Source organism: Ictidomys tridecemlineatus, chromosome 10, assembly GCF_052094955.1.
Source record: "Ictidomys tridecemlineatus isolate mIctTri1 chromosome 10, mIctTri1.hap1, whole genome shotgun sequence".
NCBI classification, from domain to species: Eukaryota; Metazoa; Chordata; class Mammalia; order Rodentia; family Sciuridae; genus Ictidomys; species Ictidomys tridecemlineatus.
Window position 1 is genome coordinate 29,431,219 of NC_135486.1, and position 26,091 is coordinate 29,457,309.

General features: G+C 40.0%; 2 protein-coding genes across 14 annotated transcripts in view; both read left to right on the forward strand.

Annotated features, from left to right (window-relative positions):
* The window catches only part of Camsap2 (calmodulin regulated spectrin associated protein family member 2), a 93,734-nt gene extending 82,454 nt beyond the window's left edge, over positions 1-11,280 (forward strand). For 7 of the 13 annotated variants that reach the window (XM_078022547.1, XM_078022550.1, XM_078022549.1 and 4 more), the window contains 6 exons: positions 3,216-3,352; positions 3,789-4,009; positions 5,530-5,629; positions 6,619-6,734; positions 7,824-7,942; positions 8,307-11,280. In XM_078022547.1, coding sequence (XP_077878673.1) covers positions 3,216-3,352; positions 3,789-4,009; positions 5,530-5,629; positions 6,619-6,734; positions 7,824-7,942; positions 8,307-8,612 — 999 coding nt within the window. In that variant the 3' untranslated portion in view covers positions 8,613-11,280. The remainder of the gene's footprint in view (positions 1-3,215; positions 3,353-3,788; positions 4,010-5,529; positions 5,630-6,618; positions 6,735-7,823; positions 7,943-8,306) is intronic. The other 6 variants (XM_078022551.1, XM_078022548.1, XM_005330375.4 and 3 more) reach the window with 1 other exon arrangement.
* Positions 11,281-11,374: 94 nt separating this feature from the next.
* Gpr25 (G protein-coupled receptor 25) lies at positions 11,375-24,909 on the forward strand. Its single transcript, XM_005330377.4, has one exon. It carries the CDS (start codon positions 22,806-22,808, stop codon positions 23,889-23,891), a length of 1,086 nt encoding a protein of 361 aa, XP_005330434.1. The 5' UTR covers positions 11,375-22,805; the 3' UTR covers positions 23,892-24,909.
* The last annotated feature ends 1,182 nt before the right edge of the window (positions 24,910-26,091 follow it).

A 26,091-nucleotide genomic window follows, 5' to 3' on the forward strand; every position in this document is an offset into this window, starting at 1 on the left:
TTAAAAGTCTGCCATTAATTCTAAAACTTATTTTAGCGCTGCTCTCTTGGTAGACTGGTAATATTTAAGTGCACTTGAAGCGGTAACAAATCATTTTATCCTAGTCATGACACAGATATATTATTCCCTGTTTTTGCATCTCTACCTCTCACTTTCACAAAGGCCTTTTTGAAACTAAGTTATTTAATCTTCAAAGAGTGATTGACTCCATTGCCAATTTGTAAAAAAATTCATAACTGAGCATGTGTATAATAAGTATACATTAGGTTTTCTAAAACCTTGACCATCTTTCCTTACATATTTTTATTTTAAAAAAATCTTTTGAAAACTAACCAGATACAATCTTGAAAGGGAAACATTTTTGAAAGCATATAGCCATGCATGGTGATTCACAGTGGTAATCCCAGCCACTCAGTAGACTGAGGCAGGAGGTTTGCAAGTTTGAGGCCAGCCTGGGCAACTGAGTGAGACCCTGTCTCAAAAAAAGCCTATAGCTCAGTGATAGAGTGCCCCTGGGTTCAATCCCCAGTTTGGCAGGGAAAAACAAGAATACATAGTTTGAGTAGCTGTCATTGAAATAGCTAATTTTGTTGTTGTAGTGCTAGGGATTGAAACTAGAGCCTCGCATGTGGAAAGCTCTCCATCACTGTAGAACCTCAGCACCTGAAGTAACTCCTTTAAAAGCATTGGAAGAAGCTGGGCGTGGTGGTGCCTGTAATTGTAGCAGCTCAGGAGGCGAGGCAAGAGGATCACTAGTTCAAAGCCAGCCTTAGCAACTTAGCAAGGCACTAAGCAACTCAAACCCCTTCTCTAAATAAAATACAAAATAGGGATGGGGGTGTGGCTCAGTGGTCCAGTGCCTCTGAGTTCAATCCCCAGTATCAAAAAAAGTAAAAATTAAAAACATATAAATAAAAGCACTGGGAAAAGGACATATTCTGTTGGGTTTTGTCTGTTTTATTTATAGTATAAATCTTAGAGCATTATTTTTCTATAATCGGGACTATATTATTGTGTTATTTGTATTTTTTATTAAGGAACTAAAGTAGATAATCTCTAATTTTACATAGGTCTACAATTTAGAATATAAATCTTAGTATTGTTATTGGATGCAATATATTTAAATAATACTGCAGCCAACTAACACAGGTATTGAATGGTATCACTTCCTGATGGTGAAAATTTTGGAATTTATCATAGATAATAAAGTAGAAAAGCCAACTAAATTTTAATTTTTCTCTACTAGATTTGTCACCCTTTTTTGATCTTTATGGTTTTCTAAAATTTTCAAATTACCAGATGGAAAAATATATTTCTATATAATCAGAAACATGTTCTTCAGACTTCTTTTTTTTACATTAAGGGACTAACATAATCCTTAATCCTATGTATTCAAAATTTGGAACATAAAAAGAAAAGACAACACCCAATAGCAACAATTTATAATTTTAAGATTTTAAATTGAAGTAGTGGGGGAAAGCCCTAGAACTAGCCAGGCCTAGTGGTACACACCTGTAATCCCAGCCTCTTTGAGAGGCTGAGGCAGGAGGATCACAAGTTCAAGGTCAGCCTTAGCAACTTAACCAGGCACAAAGCATCTCTGTCTCAAAATAAAATAAAGGGGCTGGGGTTGGGGCTCAGTGGTAGAGCACTAGCATGTGTGAGGCACTGGGTTAGATCCTCAGCACCACATAAAAATAAATAAAGGTATTGTGTCCACCTAAAACTAAAATTATATATATATATAATAAAAAGGTCTAGGAATGTTGTCAAGGTAGAGAAGATTTCTAGTGTGCACAGGCCCTAGTCTGTCCTTAGGAAAACAAAAAATAAAGCAAACACCAATACTATTGAAGTGATTACAGTTGCTTTTTTAGATTTGATTGTTTAATGCTGAAAATTTATAATTTATTTTAAATTTGATCCTATGGTGATTGCCCTTAGAGGTCTTTTTCCACACTTAGAAATTAGGATGTGAGTCATGTTGTGTCTCTTAATCATGTAAAAATGTCATTTTTTAATAGAATGCTATTGACATAATAGGTATAGATACCTATTAAAGACCAATTTTAGAGACCTTTGCTACATCTCTTCCTTGAAGAAAAAGGAAAGCAGAGGGGGAAGAATCTTTAGTGTAAAACAGGCAATGTATTTGTACCTTCCTTTACTTCTATTTCATTCATTTCCATGTCTTTACCACCCTAATTCTCATCCCTTGGACTATGGGGATAGCTTCCTAAATGGGCTTTCTGCCTCTAATTACACCGTTCCCTCCTTATACTGCTAGTTGTCCCACGAGTGAAGCTCCAATTGAGTCTCTTTCTAGTAAAAATTCTAGTTGCCTGATGAAAAAAATCCAAACCTTTAGTTCAGGGACAGTTGCACAATAGCCAGAACCTGTTTGTCTAGCCTCTTCCCCATAAATTCTGATTTAGACTGTTCTTTACACAAGCTTCATCTAAAGTCTGTCATACTATCTTAAGTAGAGGTTAAATATTTTCTCCTTTTTGTTTCTGTTATATCCTAAACATACTCATGGTATAGACCTAAGACCCAGAGTTTCAGTTGTTTTAATTCTTATCTGCTTTATCTCTTAGACTGTGAACTCCTAGAGGGATTGCATCTCCATTAAGCATTGACAAAGGAAAGTAACAAGCTGTGTAAATAGTTGTCTAAATGATTTCTTTGTTGATGCTTATTTTGTTAGTATGTAATATATTCACAACATAGTGCTGGATATTATAGATAATAAACATTTGAAAAAGTTATGGCACCTTGGGTCACATATCTTAAAAATTACATGGAGAAAGAAATACAAACAAATTGCTTTGCATAGGAACCAGAGAAAGATTTAATGAAGAATGGAGAAAGAAGATACCATTCAGAGCATCAGTTTACCTATTCATATGACTATTACCTAACAAACAATACCCACTTCCTTTATTCTGGGGATAAAAAGATGCACTTATTTATTAGGGTCACAGAACTTTTTTTCTTTTGATGGCCATTGAGTCTTAAAAGGTTTTTTGTTACTTAATAGAACTGCTACTGCTTTAATTTAATTCTTTGTAATTTCTGAAACATGTCCACTTTTAATAGGGTTGTAATGGTTCAGATTTTCAATTATAAGAGTAACCATGAAATATGACTACAACAACTGAAAATGAGAATATTTGTACCTAAAATTCATCTGTTTTAATGAAATTTGTTCTTAGGATGATCAAAAAGCAGAAAATGATATGGCAATGAAACGAGCAGCTTTGTTGGAGAAACGACTAAGAAGGGAGAAAGAAACTCAGCTTCGGAAACAGCAACTGGAAGCAGAAATGGAGCATAAGAAAGAGGAAACAAGGTAAAGGACGTGGCTATGCCAATTCTAAATCAGTGCTAATGATGCACAGGCACATTTACAGAAATTTTGGTAAATAGTCCTCAAGGAGGCAATTTCTCATTAATCTTTTTTATTAACAGATTTCTTTTCAGAGATGTTTGCAGTCTACATAGATAACTTAAAAACTTATTTTCCGAAGTATTACCTGATTTAGTATGTCAAAGTAAAGTTCTCCAGAATCATTAATTTAAATGTTTGAGAAAAATAATTTAAAATAACTTCACTAGAAGATACACACATGTATATGTATAGCCTAACTTTTCTCAAGTACATTTTAAAGAACCATTTTTCCTCAAGGTGCTGAAATATATTTCTTCCTTCTCACATAAAACATGTAACTCTCCAGTCACTTGTCTTTGGTAGACAGAATGAAAAATTTGACCATTTTATTCCTTAGGCGTAAAACTGAGGAAGAACGTCAGAAGAAAGAAGATGAGAGAGCACGCAGAGAATTTATTAGGCAAGAGTACATGAGGCGAAAACAACTGAAGCTAATGGAAGATATGGATACTGTAATTAAACCCCGTCCTCAAATGGCAAAACAGAAAAAACAGCGGCCAAAATCTATTCACAGAGATCATATTGAATCCCCCAAAACACCAATAAAAGGTCCTCCAGGTAACACAGCTTATTATGAGGAGTCTGTTCATAAAACAACACCAGCTTGGTTTTGTCATACTAACTTGATTGTGCTTTGATGTGCTAAATTGGATACAGAATTTGAGATTATGCATATTTAACTTTTATTAGAAAATCAAAATCAGCAAATGAAGTTTTTTTAAAGAGTTATATGTATTATGTGTATATGCATATATTCAAGAGAACAAATGTGAATGGTGAAAATCTAATTTAAATACTAAGTTATAGCTGGGCATTGTGGCTCATACCTGTGTTCCCAGCAGCTCAGGAGGCTGAGGCAGGAGGATCAGGAGTTCAAAGCCAGCCTCAGCGATTTAGTGAGGCCCTAAGCAGCTCTACAAGACCCTGTTTCTAAATTTAAAAAAAAAAATTTGATTTATTAGGCAACTCTGCCCTCAGATTAATCTCCATGACTTATTAACTACCCTCTAAGTACTTGTAAATTTAGGATAAATGTTACATATATGAAATGTATATGAAACATGTCTGTAGAAACCTGGGCACAGTGGTGCATGCCTGTCATCCCAGCTACTTGAGAAGCTGAGGTGGGAAGATCGAAAGTTTGAGGCCAGGGCTGGGGATGTGGCTCAAGCGGTAGTGCGCTCGCCTGGCATGCGTGCGGCCCAGGTTCGATCCTCAGCACCACATACAAAGATGTTGTGTCCGCCGAGAACTAATAAATAAATAAATAAATATTAAAAAAGAAAAGAAAGTTTGAGGCCACCCTGAGCAACTTAGACAGGTCCTGGTCTCAAAATAAAATGTAAAAAGTTTGGGAATGCAGCTCAGTAGTGTAGTACTTGCCCAGCACACACAAGGCTTAGTCCCTAGTACTGAAAAATAAATAAAAAACATGTCTATAGAATAAAGAATATAAGATCAAGGGTTCAGAAATCCCTCCTTTACAATAGAAATAGTCACCTGGGTGTGGTGGCATGTGCTTGTAATCCCAGCATCTTAGAAGACTGAGGCAGGAGGATTGTGCGTTCAGAATTCCTATAGTTATTCTAAGCCTGAGGAAAAATAACATAACATTGACTGTTGAAAGATAACGATCTTTTATAGTCAATGGAACTTTGATAAATAATATTGGCTAAAATTAGTATATTTTCCATATAGGAATTAGGTGTTACTAAATTTATTTTTCTTTCTTGAAGGTCAAGGTATCATGTCTCATTAACACTTTCCTTTGGGAATAGCAAGTTAGCTTTATTATTGTTTTCTAAAAGTAAGTTCTTGGGCAGAGGGAGTGCTGGTTTAGCATGCATGAGACCCTGGGTTCGATCCCCAGTACTGCAAAAATTAATAAATAAAATAAAAGTAGATTCTCTGCTAATTTTAAATAAATTGTGTATATATGCATGCAGTCATGTTTAGAGTGAGTGTTTAAAAAAAGAAGAAGAAACTACAGAAGCTTAATTTTCACATGCTGGTGTTATCTAATGAACAGACTCTTTGCTAGTTGCTCTTTTTAAATTTCTAATTTTGTTTTTGTTCAGGATCACGAATTTATCGTGTTTTTTCAGTCTCTAGCCTTTCTTTGGCATCGCTGAACACAGGTGATAATGAGAGTGTTCATTCAGGCAAGAGGACACCAAGGTAAATCCAGAACATATGGTTGTTTTTCATAGAAAAAGAATATGGTAACTGCAGTTACACAAAACTTTAACTAAAAACTCTTTAGCATTTTTATTTTATATTTCATAATGACCAAATCATGAGTTTTTGTGAGTTTTGCTGATTAAGGACTGTTTGGGTTTCTGTTAAGAAATTATATGAAGAGCGCAGAGAGTGTGGCTCAGCGGTAGAGCACTTGCCTAGCATGTGTGAGGCCCTGGGTTCAATCCTCAGCACCACATAAAAATAAATAAACAAAATAAAGGTATTGTGTCCAACTACACCTAAAAAATAAATATGTATATAAAAAAGAAATTATATGAAGAGGTCTATTCATATTAAAATATTCTTTATCTTTTAGAATTTAGAATTATTGACATTGATAAGATACTTTTTATAAGCTATATATACTTAACAGTAATTATACATAAAGTAGTTGCTAATGTGATTATGATTAAATCACGGTTGGTAGAAACAGAAAATACGTAGTTTATCTATAATGTCAGCCTCTCTAGCTTATTTCCCATTGAAGATAAAGGACCTTTTTATTTTTCCCCCTATTATATTAATTCCTAAGGATGTTGTCTACTTGAATTTAATACATTGATGATATACTTGGTCTTTGAGATACAGATTAGCAGCTAAAAATCATTATTTCATTACCATAGATTATAATGCCCAAATCAGAAAAAAATATTTCTAGCAATAGTCATCATCTAAGAGTTCTAATCTTTGTTTTACCATCTTATTGGGTTAGTTGCCAGTTTTCATATGGAAAAACATTAATTCTTTCAGCAAATATTTAGAGTACCTGCTATGTTCTGGGAACTTTTATATGTAGCTATAAATAAGACATACAGTGTTATCACCATCTATTTTTAAGGCTTTTATTGGTTTTGATTGATACTCTCACATATACTCTGGTCCCAAAGCATTCTTTTGAGATATCAAAAATATTATTTACTATTTAGATCAGAGTCTGTCGAAGCTTTCTTGTCCCCAAGTCGTTGTGGCAGTCGAAATGGAGAAAAAGACTGGGAAAATGCATCAACAACTTCTTCAGTGGCTTCTGGAACAGAATACACAGGTTAGTGTATATTTTTAGGGAAACATTTAAATTTAACCCCCTAATGAGAATAGATGAAGGTGATATGAAAGAAAGTTTTATTGGCTCACTTTTTGCTCTGAACATAGGAGGCTGATTTTTAAAAATAAAAAAATACTAAACGAAAGTGGTCACTTGCAGGTAGCTTAGTTTGGCAATAACAGCTTCTTTTAGGGAGGCAGTGACTTGTGCCAGATGAATAGAAATAGGTTTCTAAACAAAATTAGTGATGTAATTAGACATCAATTCTGTCTTAGAATTATATGCCTTCAATGTGCTTCTCGCCTTCTTCTTGCTCTAATTCTGTCTTAAAATTATATACCATTTTTGTGTGGTCAGTTGGATCTAAAGAAGTTTTAGTGAAGTTCTATCAATAGTACAAAAGTCCTTCATTATTGCATAAAGGTTAAAATCCAGAAATCCTTTAATAAGTATCAACCAGCATATAAATGACAAGAAGGATACATTATCTGGGCACAATGGCACACACCTATAATCTCAGTGGTTAAGGATGCTGAGGCAGGAAGCTTGCAAGTTAAAAGCCAGCCTCAGCAAAAGTTGAGGCACTAAGCAACTCAGTGAGACCCTGTCTCTAAATAAAATACAAAATAGGGCTGGGGATGTGGCTCAGTAGTCCCAGTGCCCCTGAGTTCAATCCCTGGTACCCTGTCCCCCCACCAAAAAAAAAGAATGCATTGGATCCAGAGTGTAACCAGCCTCACATATTCCCACCAGCATCTCGTCTAGCCTCTGTTCAAGTGGGCATGATTGGAGTAAAAGTGAATCAAATAGAATGTAGGTAAGGATACTTCTAAAGAAGGTCAAGCAGACAGGGTGACAGGGTGAAATCTTACTTCCAGCATTGTTTTCACAGGGCATCTTTAGGCCGTAGGAACGTCCTCCAGATGTATCCCTGTGTTGTAAAGCAATGTTTTGATTGGAGTGCCCCAAGCACAGAATTTAGTTTCTATTATAGTTTCATCAGTGCAGGAAGAATTACACCATTTAAAAACAGTAGTATTTCTGTCTTACAAATGTTATTTTTATTATTATTTTAAATCTTTGCCACAGGACCAAAGCTCTACAAAGAACCCAGTGCAAAATCCAATAAGCACATAATACAAAATGCTTTAGCTCATTGCTGTTTGGCTGGAAAAGTAAATGAAGGTCAGAAGAAAAAAATATTGGAGGTAAGTATGTTTGCATAAAAATTAAATTTAGCAATTTAGGTCTCCTAAAATTTCAACAGCCTATAAAAATCTGAAAGTAGTGTTTTATTACTAGATTGAGTTAGGTTTACTCTCAAGTTGGTTCTAGAAGATTAAGAATTGACTTCAAAAATTGTCATGAAAATAGGGCTCAGGTGTAGCTCAGTGGTAGAGGGCATGCTTACAATCTCTGAGGCCCTGCAAAAAATAATAAAATAAAATTGGTCATTAAAATATGTCTTGAAATTTGATCATGAAATGTTATATCACTGTGTACACTTTATTCAGCAAAATATTTAAAGGTTTCTATTGTTACCTTGTTCTGTTTTTGTTTTCTATTTTAAAGGAAATGGAGAAGTCAGATGCCAACAACTTCTTAATCTTATTCCGGGATTCAGGCTGCCAGTTCAGGTCTTTGTATACTTACTGCCCAGAGACTGAAGAAATTAACAAACTGACTGGGATAGGCCCTAAATCTATCACTAAAAAAATGATTGAGGGACTTTACAAATATAACTCTGACAGGAAACAATTTAGCCACATACCTGCTAAAACTTTATCTGCCAGTGTTGATGCAATTACTATTCATAGCCATTTATGGCAGACCAAAAGACCAGTAACACCCAAAAAACTTTTACCTACCAAGGCATAGGAGTTGGGAAATACTTGCTTCAGAACATTCATGGTAAATTTGCACTTCATCTTTCCTGCCTAGAGAAAATCTTTGTAATTGCCAACAAGAATTTTATTAATTAAAATGGACATTAACTCTGTTGTCATGAACAACTGGAATGTAAACCACAGTATTTTGGAATGCAGAAGATTCTCACTGAGGTGGTAAGTCCAAGTGATGAAGAAAATGTTTTAATTCCCAAATGGAGATTTGTATGTGCTACCAGGTTTACCTGCTTGATATAGAGATGATGAAGCACTGAATTCTCATGGACACAGTGGACATATGGTTGAAATACAGCTAGGATTACAAATTATGTGTTGTATTTGTTCTTCTTCTTCTTCTTTTTTTTTTTTTTTTTTTTAACCTTTTCTGTATATGCTTGTCTTTGGATGGTGGTTTTTTTTTTTTTTTTTTTTTTTTTGGTTATTTTTCTCTCCTGGGGGTTTATTCTTAGATACCTTTGTATTATGTTTCATGTGGAGATCATGAAAGTAGTAAATATACCTTCAAAAGTAACTTGCACCTTTCTTATGATGTTAAGAGAAACACTAGTGTTACATTTTACAGTAATCCTCATGTTTTAATGGTATTAGAGCATTTGCAAAAATTATTATTCTAAGTATTTACAATTATATTTATTATTCATTCAAGTATTAACATTTCTCTATTAAATAAGAGGAGGTGTTGTAAAGAGCTGCTAGTAGGTTCGCTTTAAACCACATGCGCTAAACCAAGAATATGTTACTAAAAGTTGCTGATTAAATCAGTGCTGTTTTTACACCACTTCTGGCCAACTCAGAGTAATTTAGATTGTTCTTTTAACAAAAAAGGCTTTCTATCTCTTTTAAAGTCACTTTATAAGCTGGCAGAAGTGAATGACACTTTGAGAGTAGTCAGTCTGAAGATGTAAGACTTCCTGAAGCAAGTACCTGGGAGGTCTTTACATTATATTTATAACTAATATAAAAATTATATTTAGAATTTTTAAACATGTACAAAGGGCTACATTTTAATTTTAAAATAGCTTTATGTTATCTTACTTATATTGGGTTTTCTTTTCCTTTTTAATCCTTTTCAAGTGGAACAGCTTAGATAAGGACACACTTGAAATCTCCTCTACATGATCTTTGTTCTTTAACAGTGTATACCAGAGGGTTAATTGGGAAAAAACTTCATTCTCAGGAAAAGACTTGAATGATTATGTGACCCTGTTATGTTTCAGTGTTGTGACAACTGTGTAAACTAGGGGGGAAAGACAGTATTGTATCACAAATGAGATGCGTAGTTTGTTTTCTTTCATGGGAAGTAGGATGAAAATATATACATTTCTTTAATTGAGTTGTTTAGAGAGAGAACTAATGTCTCATATGATGTATTTACTTATTTAAAAAAAAAAAAAAAAGACTAGGAATGAGATGTCCCTGAGCTGTACTTTTCTATTATTATAAGGCCTTTTATGGCATCAATGCATCTGGGTTATCAACATTTTCTCAAATGCTGTCAATATTTTATTGTAATTTATGTTCTTATATTTATGTATATTTGTTAAAACTGTAAAAAAAAATTCACAGATTTTTTTTCCAATACCTGTGCAAGATATATGTGTAGCTCAAAACTATTTGTGATCTACTGTTTGCATGTAAGAGACCAGGATATGTAACTCTTATATTTTAAGTGTATACATATTGTGTATATAAAATCTGAATATTAAACATGGGGAATTGCACATTTTACCTTTCAGACAGTTTCTACCACAATTAGAAAGAAATGATCATTAAGTGTATGTCTAGATTAAGACTAGTTTAAAAAATTATAAGAAATCTAATCAAAGTGTGGATAATAGTCAAAAAGAATTTAATAAGCATCTTATATTACTAAATTTGTTCTTTTCAATTAAATTTCCTTATCAAAGCTATTTTCTTCTTGACATTACCTGACGATTAAATAAAGAAAATTTATGTAATACGATGGAAGAACTATTTAACACTAAACAGGACCACCCTTTATTCTTAAATTTGAGTATGTCCAGCAATTGAATTGAATGTCTAAAGGTAGAATGTGAATATTGCCATAGTGTGCATTGCTCTCAGTAAAAGATTTTACTCTATTAATGCGAAAGGAATATGGATATATTTCTTTAAGTCTGCAGAATTTTTTTATTATGGAACAGCTTTTTTAAATTATGTTTTAAAATTATAAAAATGAAAAATATGCTATTTCATAAAGTTTGAGGATTTTTGTCAACTTTACTGAAACACACTGGTGCTTTCATCGTTGGTGGTCAAATTATGATCATTATTTGGTTAAATTTGCCAAACATTTGTCATGGTTACCAGTGTAGCCACTCAAAATCTGAAATTTGACACAGCTTTGGAAAGCTTTTTTCTTCTCAGTTTTTTCAAGTTTGTTTTAGAATGACTGTTACAGTTTTTATTTGGCTGTTTAAAGCCAAAGTCAGCTATGTGATTATGATTTCACGGATACTGTTGGGCAATGTACAGTGTATGGTGTGCTTACCTGTCCACTCTAGAGCATTGCTTACAGGTTTTTTAAAAGATGCTATGCTGTAAAATACTGTCATATTTGCTATTTCCTGGTAAAGTGTAGTTTTTCCCTTTCATTTGAATAAAAGCATGGCACCAAATGACTCCTTTTCTGTTTCTTAAGTAAAATATCTCTTTTTGGTAAAATTATTTGAGCTCATCATATAGTTTCTCTATCCCTTAGCCTATGTTTACATCTAACAATTTAAATATAAGAAACAAATTTTAGTAATATTAGCTATTGTTTAAAATTTGTCTTATGGTAATAGTAAAAAAGTCTAACTTTCTATGCTTGGCTCAAATGTATGTAGTATGTAAGTGCTTTGCTCCTTTTACATTAATCCTATTCATATTAACTTACTATCTTTTGGTGAATTAATAATCAAATTGTGTCAGACTTAATACTTTGTTCCTTTGAAATTAAGTGGCTGATGAACTTGATTTTCTTCTTTAACCATGAGAAGACAGTTTTTCTTTTATTGTTGTTGATGGAAACTAATACCTTTATTATTTATTTTTATGTGGTCCTGTGTATCAAAACTTCACACATGCTAGGCATTCGCTCTACCACTGAGCTATAGCCTCAGCCCAAGAAGGCAGTTTTTGACTGTTACTCCATAAGTTTAACTTTGATTTTGCTGATTCTGCTTATTTAGACCAGAGTAAGGAAATATACCCCCCCACACAAACACACACTAAAATATCCACGCATAACTATATATCTGGAGAAATATCTGTTGTTGTCAGACATTAATATGGTCTCCACCTTGGGACTTCTGCCTTTTGATAAGACACTCAAGCTTCAGAGTAGTTATACTTCCACAATATTTTCCAGTACTTTAAATTTCAAAAGTAAAAATAACTCTTAAACCCAGGCATATTAGAGAAATATTCACAAACCATGGTTCTCTTGCATCCACACACAAGAGTACCTTCCCTGACCTAATTCATGGGTTCTAGCTGGAGCCAAGGAAAATATTCTGAAATAGACAGGTACAGCCATCTTTATTTCATAACCTTTCTATATATTGATAACAAATAATAAAATGTAGCAAAGGAAAAACAACTGTAATGCTGCAACCTAAGAACCAGAGATTGAAAAAAAAATCTATAAAATGAGTGTGAAATTCTACCATCCTTAGAGATCTGTAGATGCTTCAGAAATAGATTGGTGTCTCGTTAGATGGCAATTTTGCTTTTTAAAAGACATGAGAGACATTATGACTACACATTATGACTGTGTATAGTTTGATGGAGGGTAGAGGTGTGGTACAGAGGTGCAGGGGTTGGTGTGTCAGAGTTGTTCTTCAGAGGAGACCCAGAACCCAGTTTCAGTCCTCTCCTTTTTGTACCTGTGGGTACATACGCCTTCTAATACCTCAGTGTTCCCAAAGTCAGACAGCAAAAGTTAGTTTCTTGTATGTGTTTAATATCACCTTGGTATCTTAACTAAAAGTGATCTCCATCTACAGTGGCTATATTTATGTCATAAAAAGTAGGAGGAAATTATTTATTTGCATTGAAAAGGATAAAAGCAAATGAATTCACACAAAAAATTTTAAGACCCAGTAAGATTTTTTTTTCCTTAAAATGTTAAGCAAAGCCACCATGTTACCTTGGCTAGTGATTTATTTTATCCTTCTTAACTTCAGTCTGTTATTTTAGGTGGCTGAATCTGTGACTTCCTTCAGTTGATATTAGAGGCATCACAAGGACACAGGACAGCATGTGTCATTAACAGTGTGTTTAATGTATAGTTTCACTCAACTGCACTGATTGCTGGTCCCACCCAATTTTCATATTTTAGGGTTTGCACATTTATATAAGGAAAATGTTAACTCTTAACCCCAAAACAAATAGAAACTCTCCACTTAAATATTGCTTTACAATTTAAGTATCTTTAATTTGCTTTCTCATTTAACTTACTGTTGTCTTTAAAGATTTTCAGCCCCATTTTATAGATAAAGATGATGCAACTTTGAAAGATTAATAAATAACTCTTCAGAGCTCAAGGCTAATAAGTGGCAACATTACAATTGGAGTCTGAGCCTTGATTCATCTCTTCACTGGTCTGCATGGTGCAGAGTTTCCCTGCTGCCGTTGTGGATATTGTGGAATAAGAATATATTTAGATATATTTAGAGTTAGGAGCAGTGGTACATGCCTGTAATCTCAGAAACTTGGGAGGCTGAGGCAGGAGGATTGCAAGTTCAAAAAAAAAAAAGTTTTGTTTTTTTTTAAAGGCCTGGTAATGTCGTTCAGTGGTTAAGCATCCTTCGATGTGCACTACCAAAAAAGAAAAGAAAATAATACATCCAGGCTCACAATTATACTAGTTAGGTTCACCACTGAAGGAACACTGAGAATAATAGTTAGAGCAGATTTTATTCTCTTGCCTACCACTCGTAACCAGCATCAACACAATACCAGCTAATCAAACTGGTGTGCTTACGTAGCTACACTGAGTATCTAGAATTATGAGGATTAAAAAAAGTGTTGAAGCAGCATAAGTGGTGAAAAATAAATTATAACAGGTTGATCTTATTTATCCAGGAAAGAGTTATTAAATGCAAGGGACTAGCTAGATCACAAGGTTAGGGTCTCTACCACCAAGGAACTCAAGTGTCTCAAGGTGAATGCTATATTAGACCTTTACAAACAATGATAACTATGTGCTATAACAGAGGAATGAATAAAAATAAAGAACAGATAAGCCTTCACCTGTAAACAGAAAGAAGATCTTGTTCAGCTCAGCAAGCAATTTCAAGTACTAGATTATCTTATTAAAACTGACTTATCAAGAATTTAAGACTATCTTAAATTGTCAACTGATAGAATGCCACATCCTAGTTTTCAGTGAAGAATTAAATTTTGAATTGCAGAGATATAAGTTCTTTATAAACATTGTTCAAAGCTGTGCTGCACATCCTTTTTTACTGTCTTAACCAGAGACTACAAACTTAGCCTCTGGCTACTGTAAGTATTATACAGTTATTTCTACTCTGTTTTTCTCTCTAACTACATATAAAAGAAGCAGAATGTGCAGTCTCATTGGAGGGCTCACTGAATTCTTAGTAACACCACAGATATATTTGTATACAGTAGGAATTAGTGTGTAATTTGATTCTTTACCCTTATAATTGGTGCCTCAGCATAATAGGTAGTCAATATGTGTGGAAGGAATGTATGAAAGGGCTACCCAGTCCTGGTCCAGAATTCACAGTCAAGTCCAAAATGTGAGTTTTATTTCTAACTCCTACTACAGATATTTTGTCCCTTAGTTGTAAATCCCAAGTTAGCTTTCTCTGATTTGACTCCCTCCAGTTCACATTTAGCATTCCATAGGACTCAGGTGTGGCTTGATCACCAGACATGGGGTTCCAGTTCTCCTTTGCCTTCTCTCTGGGCCCAGTTTTTCACACTCTGCCCTACTTCCACCCTCCTTGCAGGGAGGCTTTCGCTGTGCGCTTTGACTGCTACCTCCACACACAATCCACGTCTGCTTCCTAAGTGCTCTCTTGGCCCCACCCATGCCTCCAGCTGCTGTCATTTTCAACTGGAAGGTCCAATGTCACCCCCAGCCCACCTAGTTAAAAACCCAGTGTCAACTGCCTAGTAAAGTCAACTTTCCTTCCTGACACACGTCTAGTCCCCAAGACTAAAACCTTCAAGATCTTCCCTTCCTCCTTCTCTGTCCAACACAGAAGGACCTAGTGCCCAGATGCTACAAATTTGTTTTGTTCAAATTTGTTCTTTCAGTCTGTTCATCCTTTCTGCCACCAGATTTGTGTCCAGGTTCTGGTAGCTCATGCTTTACTGCAGAGCTTTCAAGTGGTCTTTCCCTCCTTGCATTTTTCCCCTCCGTACTCTCCTGTTACTCAGTTTTTCTAAAGCATTAGTTATATCTTGTCTCATCTGAACTAGACAAAACTTCTTTGGTGCTTTATTATCTGTGTAAAACTCCAGAGATAAGTATCTAAAGCCCTCATAGATTTATCCCCACCTTACCTTTTCAGCAATGCCAGAACATCTGATAGGGAAATACTCACAGGCACATCAAAACCTGTGACATGTCAAGTTATCTCATTAGCTGGGTGTAGAGGCACATACCTTGTAATCCCAGCAATTTGGGAGGCTGAGGCAGGAGGATTGCAAGTTGGAGGCCAACCTCAGCAACTCAGCAAAGTCCCAAGCAACTTAGACCCTGTCTCAAAAAATATAAAGGGCTGGGGATGTGGCTCAGTGGTTAAGCCCTCTGCATTCAATCCCTGGTACCAAAAAAAACAAAAACATTATTGAAGTAGTCATGAAAAAAAGCAAACTACAGGAAACTTTCTTATTTTCTAGTTCAGCATTATTTTTAATTTGAATTGCTGGAGGGGGTGAATTGAGGTGATGGTAATCATCTCAGTGTTTGGGACCAGGCTGCTTCTATCCACAGACATCTCAGAAAGGCTGTCTTGCTTTGACATTGATATGAAGCAGGATGTTACAATCTGCCTTTTATCAAGATTATTTGTACATTATGGCTCACCTCCAATAATGTATGAACTGCTTGAGAGGGAAGCACCGAGTCTTACTTCTTGTGTCTTTTCCATTTGCTGATCTGGCCAACAGCTGGAAGGGGCTGGTCACAAGGTCAGTCTGAGTTGAAGGTGACCCTAAAGATTTGTTTCATTGATCAGTGGCAAGATCACAGCATAGGAAGTGGTGGGTGGTGGGGACACCCCACTACCACTCATGCCGAGAGGCTGCTGCTACCAATATCTAGATTTCACACTACATTCTGTGAAATCACTGAACAGTGATGGTAAGTGGTAGTTCAGAGGCTTGTGTGGGCAGAATAGTTACTACAAAGATAAAAAGTTGCTTCTTTTCCAAGCAGCTATGCTGGGGCCATTTTTACACTGAGGGACTTCCCTATTGCTTCAAGTTTCCGATGGGTTTATTTTTTATCTTTAAGAACACTTGAGCTGCAGCAACCTGCAGTGGAAGACAGGAGTCTTACTTTCCTTGAAAGCTACGTTCTCTTCCCCCACCCTCTAGTCCTGTCCCTGACTCCCTCCCCCATGTCCTCCAAGGACTAACGGTGACAATGACATCGGGGTAGATCTAGCCCTGAGACAATCACATGGCAGAAGGCTACAGGCTCTTTCACATTGAGTGGTCCCTTCCGAGATGGAACTGAGAGCTCATGTCTAGCTCAGACAGTGTCCTCTCCCAGCTAGCTACCCTGTGTTCAGTTCCTAAAAGTTTCTACCATAGTTGAACATCTGAAAAGTTCTTCAGGGTCTCTGGCATCCAGGGTGGGGCCCGTTGCCTGGTGTGTGCCAGCCACATCCCTTAAGTGGTGAGGTATCAGGGGAGGGACCAGAGCTACTGTTGCCTTCTGTCCTATCTCTCTCTCCACCACATACACACACACACACAAAGTTTCAGGGGTAGGTGGACCTTGGGAACATTTGTTAAAAATATTTTTTAGTTGTCAATGGATATTTATTTATTTATTTATTTATATGCAGTACTGAGAATCTCAATAGCCAGTAAGTAAAACAGCTGACTCCCTATTCCCAGTTCAGTATTTAACAAAGGGCATTGGAACAACACAGGTTTTTGTGGTTTTCCTCATATTCAAGGAAGGACTGAAGTTGACCTGGCAGACTACAGTCTGTCTGTGCTGTAGTCCTGCCAGCGGATTCTCTGCACAATCTAATCTGTCACCTTGTGGAATTCACCAGCAGGTGACACCAGGCACCGTGTACTGTGATGGATCAAGTCTTAAAGATCTCCCAGATGGAGATTCTCTCTCTGTGGATTCCCAGTGCAATGCCCCAAATATTTACCACCTACCCACCACATGTAAACAAAGCACTGTATCCAGGAGAGGAGAGGCAGCACAAGCCCCGGGGGGACAGCCAGAAATAAGAGCAGGCCTGCCTATGTGAGGTCCATCATCTGAGGGATTGAGTGGGTTTTACATGCTCAGACCCAGAATGGGAGGGGACTCCATGGGAGCTGTCTCATTTGATCCTCACTAGACCCCTATCAGGTAGATATTATCATGCCCATTTTAAAATGTGGGAACTGGGGCCCAAAGGACAGCTATCAACTAATAAAGCTGACATTTAAGCCAGATTGTCACCACTAATGATCAGTTTTTTAACTGATCAGAGATGGATGGGATGACATGTAAGAAATCTGTGTCATAAATTTAACATCACACACAAAACAAGTTTCTAAAACATGTATTTCAAATGTAATTATTAGGAGGGCTGGGATTGTGGCTCAGTGGCAGAGTACTTGCCTTGCATGTATGAGGCACTGGGTTCAATCCTGAGCACCACTTAAAAATAAATAAATAAAATAAAGGTATTGTGTCCATCTATAACTAAAAAAATTTTAAAAAAGTGTTAGGAAAGCTGTATAGAAATCTAAAAAAGATTACACATTAGGTGGATTAAAAAGGCCAAGAATATTATTTTTGACAATAGAACTGAATGTTCTTACATCAAAAAGAAAACTAATTTTCTAAATTCTGAAATTTCTAATAGCAATAAATTTGATAATATGAAAGCATAAAACAATAAGAAATAGCTAATAAAAAGTTTGGAAAAATATTTGAACCAAACAGGATCATCATTTATCCTAAATGAATAGTTCATACAAGTTAATAGCACCTACATAAGATCATAATAAATATGTGAATGACATGACTAGAGAGTTCACATTGTGTGAGGAAATAAATATGGACAGATTTTTTCCATCTTATTTGTAATCAAGTGTGAATTAAATGAGGTACCAGTTTACCTCATTACCTATCAGTGGAAAATATGTTACTGATGAACATTTCTAACAAGACCGTGTTGGAACCTAATACCCTCATAAAATGCCGGTGACATCCTAAGTTAATATTACTGTAAAAACATTTGTCTTGGGGCTGGGGTTGTGGCTCAGAGGTATAGCACTCGCCTACCATGCGAGAGGCACCACGTTTAATCCTCAGCACCACATAAAAATATTGTGTCCACCTATGACTAAAAATGAATATTTAAAAAAAAATTTGTCTCAACCAATGAAAATTTTCATAACTTTTGACCTATACAAGGACATTTATATTATGAAAAGAGTCTGAAATAAAGAGGTCATAAGTGCAATTATTCTATTTAAAAATATTAGAAACAGGCCAGGTGTAGTGGTGCACATCTGTAATCCCAGCAGCTAGGGAGGAGGCAGGAGGATCGAGAGTTCAAAGCCAGCCTCAGCAAAAGTGAGGCACTAAGCAACTTAATGAGACCCTGTCTCTTAATAAAATACAAAATAGGGCTGGGGATGTGGCTCTGTAGTCGAGTGTCCCTGAGTTCAATCCCTGGTACCCCCTCCCAATATTAGAAACAACCTCTATATTCAAATTTAAGGATTTTGAAAATTAAGCAACATAGAAAAATGAGGATTTATATAGCATTGAGAATAACAGACCACAAAACTATATACATTGTGAAAAAATATATGTGGAGAATATCTGATATAATATGAAAAAAATCCAAGACCAATGGGATTATAAACAAATTCTTTACTTTTGAAAATGTCAGGGCTGGGGGGCTAGGGCTCAGCAGTAGCGCACTTGCCTGGCATGTGTGAGGCACTGGGTTTGATTCTCAGCATTGCATATAAATAAATAAAATAAAGATCTATCAACAACTAAAAGAATGTTAAAAAAAAAATCAGGGCTGGGGTTGTGGCTCAGTGGTGGAGCACTTGCCTAGCATTTGTGAGGCACTGGATTCGATCCTCAGCACCACATAAAAATAAATTAATTAATAAAATAAAGGTATTGTGCCATCTACAACTAAATATATATATAATTTTTTTTTAAATAAAAGAAAATGTCCTTCTCTGGTTGGAAAGAAATTCACCAACATGTGAAGTACAGTTAGTTGTGTTGAGGTACCAAGTCTGGGACGACTTTCCTTCTCTGTTCCGTAACGTGGTTATATGGCTTTTGAGATGAAAGAGGCAAAATTCAAATATTTTCTAAAAGGTTAGGTTTATTTGTACATAAAATAATATGGGTGGGAAATTGTAAGAGCTTAACTATAGCCTTGACCGGGCAGAGGTAAACCTCCTGAAAGCCATTATGACCAAAGCAATTGGATATTTATTCATCTAAGTGTCACCTCTGTTCTCAGGCTTGTGCCAATCACAGTGATGGATGGGGAGAAGTTCCTCTCACCTCAAAGACATTATAATCCCATGGGCAGGACGAGACAGACCCACACAGCAATGGGATAGGTGGCTCCAGTTATGCACAGAGCGGAAGGCCGGTGAGCGGCAGGGGCCAGAGAAGCCTCCTGCAGGAGGACGGAGGAAGGACAGACAACTTGGGCTTAGCCTCAGAATGGCTGGGATCAGAGTGGCTGGGATTCTCAGCCAGGAGAAATGAGTGTTTCTATTGGTTGACTTGAGGAGTCCTCCCCAGGAGCCGAAGAGAAAGCAGCGTCGCAGAGTTAGCCTGGGTCACTGAAACCACCCTGGGCACCCCAGGAAGCCAGGCCCAGGGCAGTGAACCTGCCTCTGGTCTTCGTTGCTTTCTCCCACCCAGACAGAGTTCAGTAAGGCCCACCGGCCCAGGCCCCCGCACAGAAGATTCAACATAGGCTCTCGGCCACAGACTTTGCTTGGGTATGAGACCACAGCCCAGGAAGCAAGAATCTCTGTGTTTTTAAAATAAACAACCTACTTCTACTTCCCCTCTACCCCCTGCCTATATTCCCCTCTTGGGTCGCTCACCCACTGTTCTTTTTCACCTGGTGGTTTCTTCGCTGTTCATCTCTAGCTTTCAGGATCACTCATACTCTCTGAGCCCCAGACTGAGACGCGCCCATGGAAAGTGAATTCCAGCAGCACTGGGCCTCCCCCTGATTATCGGGGTTCCTCTGTGTTGGCTTTCCAGGGAAGGAGGCTGCAGCCCCCTTAGACCACCCAGGATGTGGGCACTGCTCACCAGACATGTGATCAAACATTAGAAAAACTGTTCTGAATCTCCAGCAAACTCCTCAGCCTTCTCCCCTCACGGGGAGAGGGAGGGTGTTCCCAGGAAACCCAAGCTTGGAAGTGGCAATGCCCATGGAGGGACAGACCTGTAAGCCATTTACTCATTCCTTGGCCTCTTCTGTTGCCTGACTTCTCCTGTTTGTAATTGGTGTGGGAGAAAAAAATTCTTCACACAAACGGCCTAGAAGCATGCCCAACCCTCCATGGACTCTGGAACCATTTTCTAACTCCCTGCTGGGAATCTCCATATACCAGCAGGACTTTGACCTAGGGTGGCCATATGTCCCTGTTTGCCAAGAACAGTCCTGGTTTATGACCAAGCTAATTATGATAGTACCTCTTTCACTCTCAGAAACATCTTGTTTTGGATAGTTAAAAATCTATTTCATCAGGCCACCTCAAATCCACATGGAGCTGGGCACAGTGGCACATGCCTGTAATCACAAGGGCTCTGGAGGCTGGGACAAGAGGATTTCGAGTTCAAAGCCAGCCTCAGCAACTTAGCAAGGCCCTAAGCAACTTAGCAAGACCCTTTCTCTAAATAAAATATATAAAGGGCTGGGGATGTGGTCCAGTGTTAAGTGCCCCTGCATTCAATCCCCAGTACCCTCTCCCCCGCAAAAAAACCCACATAACCCTGAACACATTACAGACATGCTCCTCCTCTGTGTTTTTTACTTCAGTTAAGGGGACAACATCCACACAATCCTCCAGCAGAGGAATCTCAGGCCTAATTAGTTCCTCTCTGTGGACACCTATGATGTTACAACTCTCTCGAATGGTTCCTCTCCTTTCTGCCCCGTCATTAACCTATTTCAGACACAATTAAAACAGCCTCTTTGGCCATCTCCCTGGCTTGGGGCTCCCTCCTCTCCAACCCACAGTTCTGCCAGTGATCTTTTCAAAACACACTGAGATCTGGGGGCACTCCACCACCTACAGAATGACATCCAAACCCCTTCATGATCTGGCCCCAGTGACCTTGTCTTCTTCATCCCCTGCCACCCTCCTCCTTTCTGGGCTCCAGTCACACTTAGACTTGTGTCACGGCTTGTGCCATGAAAAGTTCATGTTCCTGCTTGCCTCAAAATGCTTGTTCCTTTTACTCCCTCTGTCTAGTCTGGCCTTTCCTCTCTTTTCTGTTGCTATTTCTGGCTGTCCTTCCTAGAACTGACCTCACGTTTTGTCTCCCAGGAAGCCTTTTCCGGTTTTCTCCTCCCACCATAAGTAACTGCTCCTGCTCTGAATTCTAAGTGGATTGTTTTTAACATGTACTACAGTTTGCTGGCAGTCTGGCCACTGCCCAAGGGTCTGCCCTGCCTCAGCAATGACTCTGTAAAGTTATGAGTGGCATTGTGACACTACTGCTACTTGACTGTTAATGGGATGGACTCAAATAAAACTGATAATCCACTTTGAAATTTTTAACACCAGGTTGATCACTGCATAAGTCACTCATTGCAGGTGACAGTGGGAGTGACTCTGGGAGGATACACCATGGCAAGAGTTTCAACACAGCATCTTGAGGGAGGGACGTCTGTTTAGAGGAATTCAGGTGTCATGAATACACCCTCCTTAAGAAGGAACATGCTCCAATCAGGGTCAGACTTTATGCCCACCCTTCTCCATGAATCCTTCCCTCTCTCTCAGTCCAGAAGGGATCTTGTTCCTTCCAAGCTCCCATCTCATAATTTAGCACAACAAATCTGATATTTTGTTATTTGCCACCTGGTGTCATCTTTTGCACTGAAATTATAGTGTTGACTTACAGAATGGAGGAATGTGGGGAAAAGCTAGATTTGAATACCAGGCTCTGTCCCTTTTTCCTCTGTGGCTTAATACCCTTCTACATGGCTCCGTGAGGATTGGATTTGGACAGAAAAGCCACCAGAGTTAAGACACTTAGCCCTCCCTCTCAGCAGGCTTACAATAGTCCAAGAGCTCTGCTGGCTAATTCCTGTTCAGGAGCTAGACCTCCAAGGACAAGCTCCCGGTTCCTCCAGATCTACTGTGTACAAAATAACAGGGACCCCTTTTTTAGAAAACAGGTGAATGAGAGGGGGCTATAAAAGCCACATCCCAGGTTCTGTCTCTTCACCTCTAGATGCAAAATAACAGCAAGGGGAGGCAGGATGGAGGAACCAGAACAGATGAAGATTCCAGTGTACTTACCACCTCTTGCAAACTGACATTAGACCCTCCTCATCAGACAAGTACCCTGATTTAACAAACTGAGTGATTAATAGAGGAAGCGATGGGCCACCTCGCCCTGGGAGGCCGCACAGGTCTCCCAGTCCTGAGGACTTTTCCTTGTAGAGCCAGCTATGGAGCCCCCTCTGTCCTTCTCTGCCCTTCCCCAACTCAGAGGCCATCATCTGTACCACAGGAGCCTGCCCCTCCCTGTCCACACCCTCCCTCCCCACCTTCCTGCCCACCCATTCGCCTCACCTCCATCTGGGGTGGCAGGAAGGGAGGTGCTGGGCACCGGCCGTGAAGAGCCAACCCCCTCCTGTTCAGAGCGACTACGGCCTGTACGGAGCGAGGCCTGGGACCACGCAGGTCTCAAGGCCAGGCCATGAACGCCACTGAGGCCTGGAGCCCCAGCCCGGATGTGGTGTCCTGGGACTACTCCGGGTCGGGTGCCCTGGAGGAGCTGGAGTTGTGCCCTTCCTGGGACCTGCCCTACGGTTACGCCTACATCCCTGCGCTCTACCTGGCGGCTTTCGCAGTGGGCCTGGTGGGCAACACCTTCGTGGTGTGGCTGCTGACCGGGCGGCGTGGGCCGCGGCGGCTGGTGGACACCTTCGTGCTGCACCTGGCCGCCGCGGACCTGGGCTTCGTGTTCACCCTGCCACTGTGGGCGGCGGCGGCGGCGCGCGGAGGCCACTGGCCCTTCGGCGAAGGCCTCTGCAAGCTCAGCAGCTTCGCGCTGGCCTGCACGCGCTGCGCAGGCGCGCTACTGCTGGCCGGCATGAGCGTGGATCGCTACCTGGCCGTGGTGAAGCTGCTTGAGGCGCGGCCGCTGCGCACCCCGCGCTGCGTGCTGGCTGCGTGCTGCAGCGTTTGGACCGTGGCGCTTCTGGCCGGCCTGCCCTCCCTGGTCTACCGAAGGTTGCAGCCCCTTCCCGCGGGCCCCGGCAGCCAGTGCGGGGAGGAACCCTCCGACGTCTTCCAGGGCCTCAGCCTGCTGCTGCTGCTGCTCACCTTCGTGCTGCCCCTGGTCGTCACTCTCTTCTGCTACTGCCGAATCACGAGCCGCCTGCGCAGGCAGCCATACGTGGGCCGGGCCCGGAGGAACTCGCTGCGCATCATCTTCGCCATCGAGAGCACCTTCGTCGGCTCCTGGCTGCCTTTCAGCGCCCTACGAGCCATCTTCCACCTGGCGCGTCTGGGGGCACTGCCACTTCCCTGCCCTCTGCTGCTGGCGCTGCGCTGGGGTCTCACCATCGCCACCTGCCTGGCTTTCGTCAACAGCTGCGCGAACCCGGTCATCTACCTCCTGCTGGACCGCTCGTTCCGCGCCCAGCTGCCGCACGGGGCCTGCGGGAGGGCCGGTCGCCAAGTGCGCAGGATCAGCTCGGCCTCCTCTCTCTCCAAAGACGACAGCTCAGTGTTCTGGGGCCGTCCCCACGCCGCGAACATGGCCTCGGCCTCTCGGTAGCTTCTCCAGGCGAGCGGAGATGGGCAGCAGCGGAGCACTGACTGCACAGGGGGCCAGACTCGGCTCTCCCCACATGTTTTGGCCGCAGCAGGCTGCTCCAGCCACCACTGCCTCCTGAGCTGCCCGCCTCCTGCATCGGCTTTCGCAGAACCTCATAGAGGTGATGGAATTCCTCCAAACCAGGCAGCTGAGGCCCGGTGTTCTTTCTGCTGGGTGGAGACCTGAGCTAATTTTTTCCAGTCCAAGAAAGGTCCCATGAGATTCAGTAGGCAGCAACTTGGAGACCCACGGATTTACCGGAGAGAAGGGAAGTGGGTTTCCTTCTCTGCCCCATTCAGAATAGCAGTCATCAGAATATCTAGTGCCAGCTCTCTGGTCATGTTTTCTCTGGTCCCCTAGAATAGCCTTTGCCTTCTGAGAAATTCCTTCTGCAAGTCAGACTGCCTGGCCCTCTCACTCTTAAAAATAAATAAATAAATAATAAAATTCTAAAGAACATGAGACTTGACAGCCCTTTTGTACTCTATCTTCTTTATGACTGTGTTGGCTGTATCATTAATCACCATCAATTCAGATTTTCATCTTAAAAGCTTACCACGGGCTGAGGTTATAGCTCAGTGGTAGAGCACCTGTTTAGCATGTGTGAGGCACTGGGTTCGATTCTCAGAACCACATATAAAATAAATAAATAAAGGTTTATTGACAATTATATATAAAAACAAAACCACCAACAACAAAAAACTCACTAAAGATGTGGAACCAGCCCCAGTGTAAGCTACCCAATTTGTTTCTTCTGATAGACTCCCAGGGGTGACACCCTGCCCTGGTTTTTTGTATCTAGTGACCCTTCTCCCCTCCCTGGCAAAGCTGTAGGACTTACCCTGAAATCCATCTGGCCTTCCCTCTGGATAGAAGGATCTGACATCTCTCACCAGTTCTTCAGATTGCCCCTCATTTAGCCACGAACCCCGGATTTTTCTGTGGGACTTCACCTTTCTCAATAAACACTTTTGCCTAACCCTGGCTTGACAATGTGTCTTTACTTGAGCAGTGGGACTGAAATGAGTGTCAGGAGGCGGGTCACCAGTTCAGACAAAACTCAACTCAGTAGTTGAGAGTGACTTCAGGGGGACAGGTATTGTATGTGCCGTCGGCACCGTGAGAGCTAGCTGCACTTGTGTGTGCAGTTATCCCTCAAGGGGTGGCAAATTGTTTATTTTCATTATTTTTAAGGACAGTTCACATTTTGAAAGTAACAGAATGTTTAGAAACGTTTAAGAGAATGTACCTGCCAGGTCACTGTGCCTGTCATTTCAAAGATATGTGATTTTGATTTTCAAATGCATATTGGACCTTTTCTCCTACCCTTCAGGAGACCTCCCAGTAAAATGGTCTGGAATTAGCTGTTTACAGACTCTGATTTATCTTTTGAGGTTTCTAAAGGGTTTGGAAATTCTTTCTTTATGCTCTCGATGTAAGAAGATTTGGCTTAAAGAGATTTCCTCAGTGCAGGGAGAGGGACTCAGTGCTGCTGCTCTTCTTTGGAACCATGTCCTAGCCAGATCCCCAGGAGGCCAGTCTTGAAGGACAGGAGCTTGGAAAGTGGCACTCAGATCAGCTCTTCAGTGCCTGGTTGGGTCTGATGCCTGGCATTTTTTTCTCAGGCTGTTTAATCCCACCTCCAACACCACCCATTTAATACCATAATTGCATTCTCTTCAGCATTTGGGATATGTTGGGTTGGAGCAGGTTAAACATCACAGCCCACCTTGACCTTACCTGTCTGCTGCTCCTAAGTCAAGCTAAAAAGTGCATCTATGCTTGCTTCTCCCATACAGCCTGCAAGGGAAGCCATGCAACTGGGGTCACTGTGCCAGCAAGATGTATTACAGACACTTTCATGTTTGGGAGTTCGGTAATATCAGCCCTTCCCATCCTCGCCGTTGCTCCCTGTGGTAAGAAGTTACTCTTTTTTCCAATGGCAGAGGCCCCTGAACTTCCAGAACAAGGAAGCTGACTCTTATCTGGGAGTGTGTGGCCAAGTCTCAGCTTACAGAAAAGGCTCCATACTTGGCTGTTGGGATCAATCCTCACCTCTCTATCTGTCGAGTTCTCCCTAAACTATTGGTACACCCTGAAGACAGAGAGGAAGAAGACTCCTCCCTACCCCAGAGGGTTTTCATCTCCCTGAAGCAGTAAT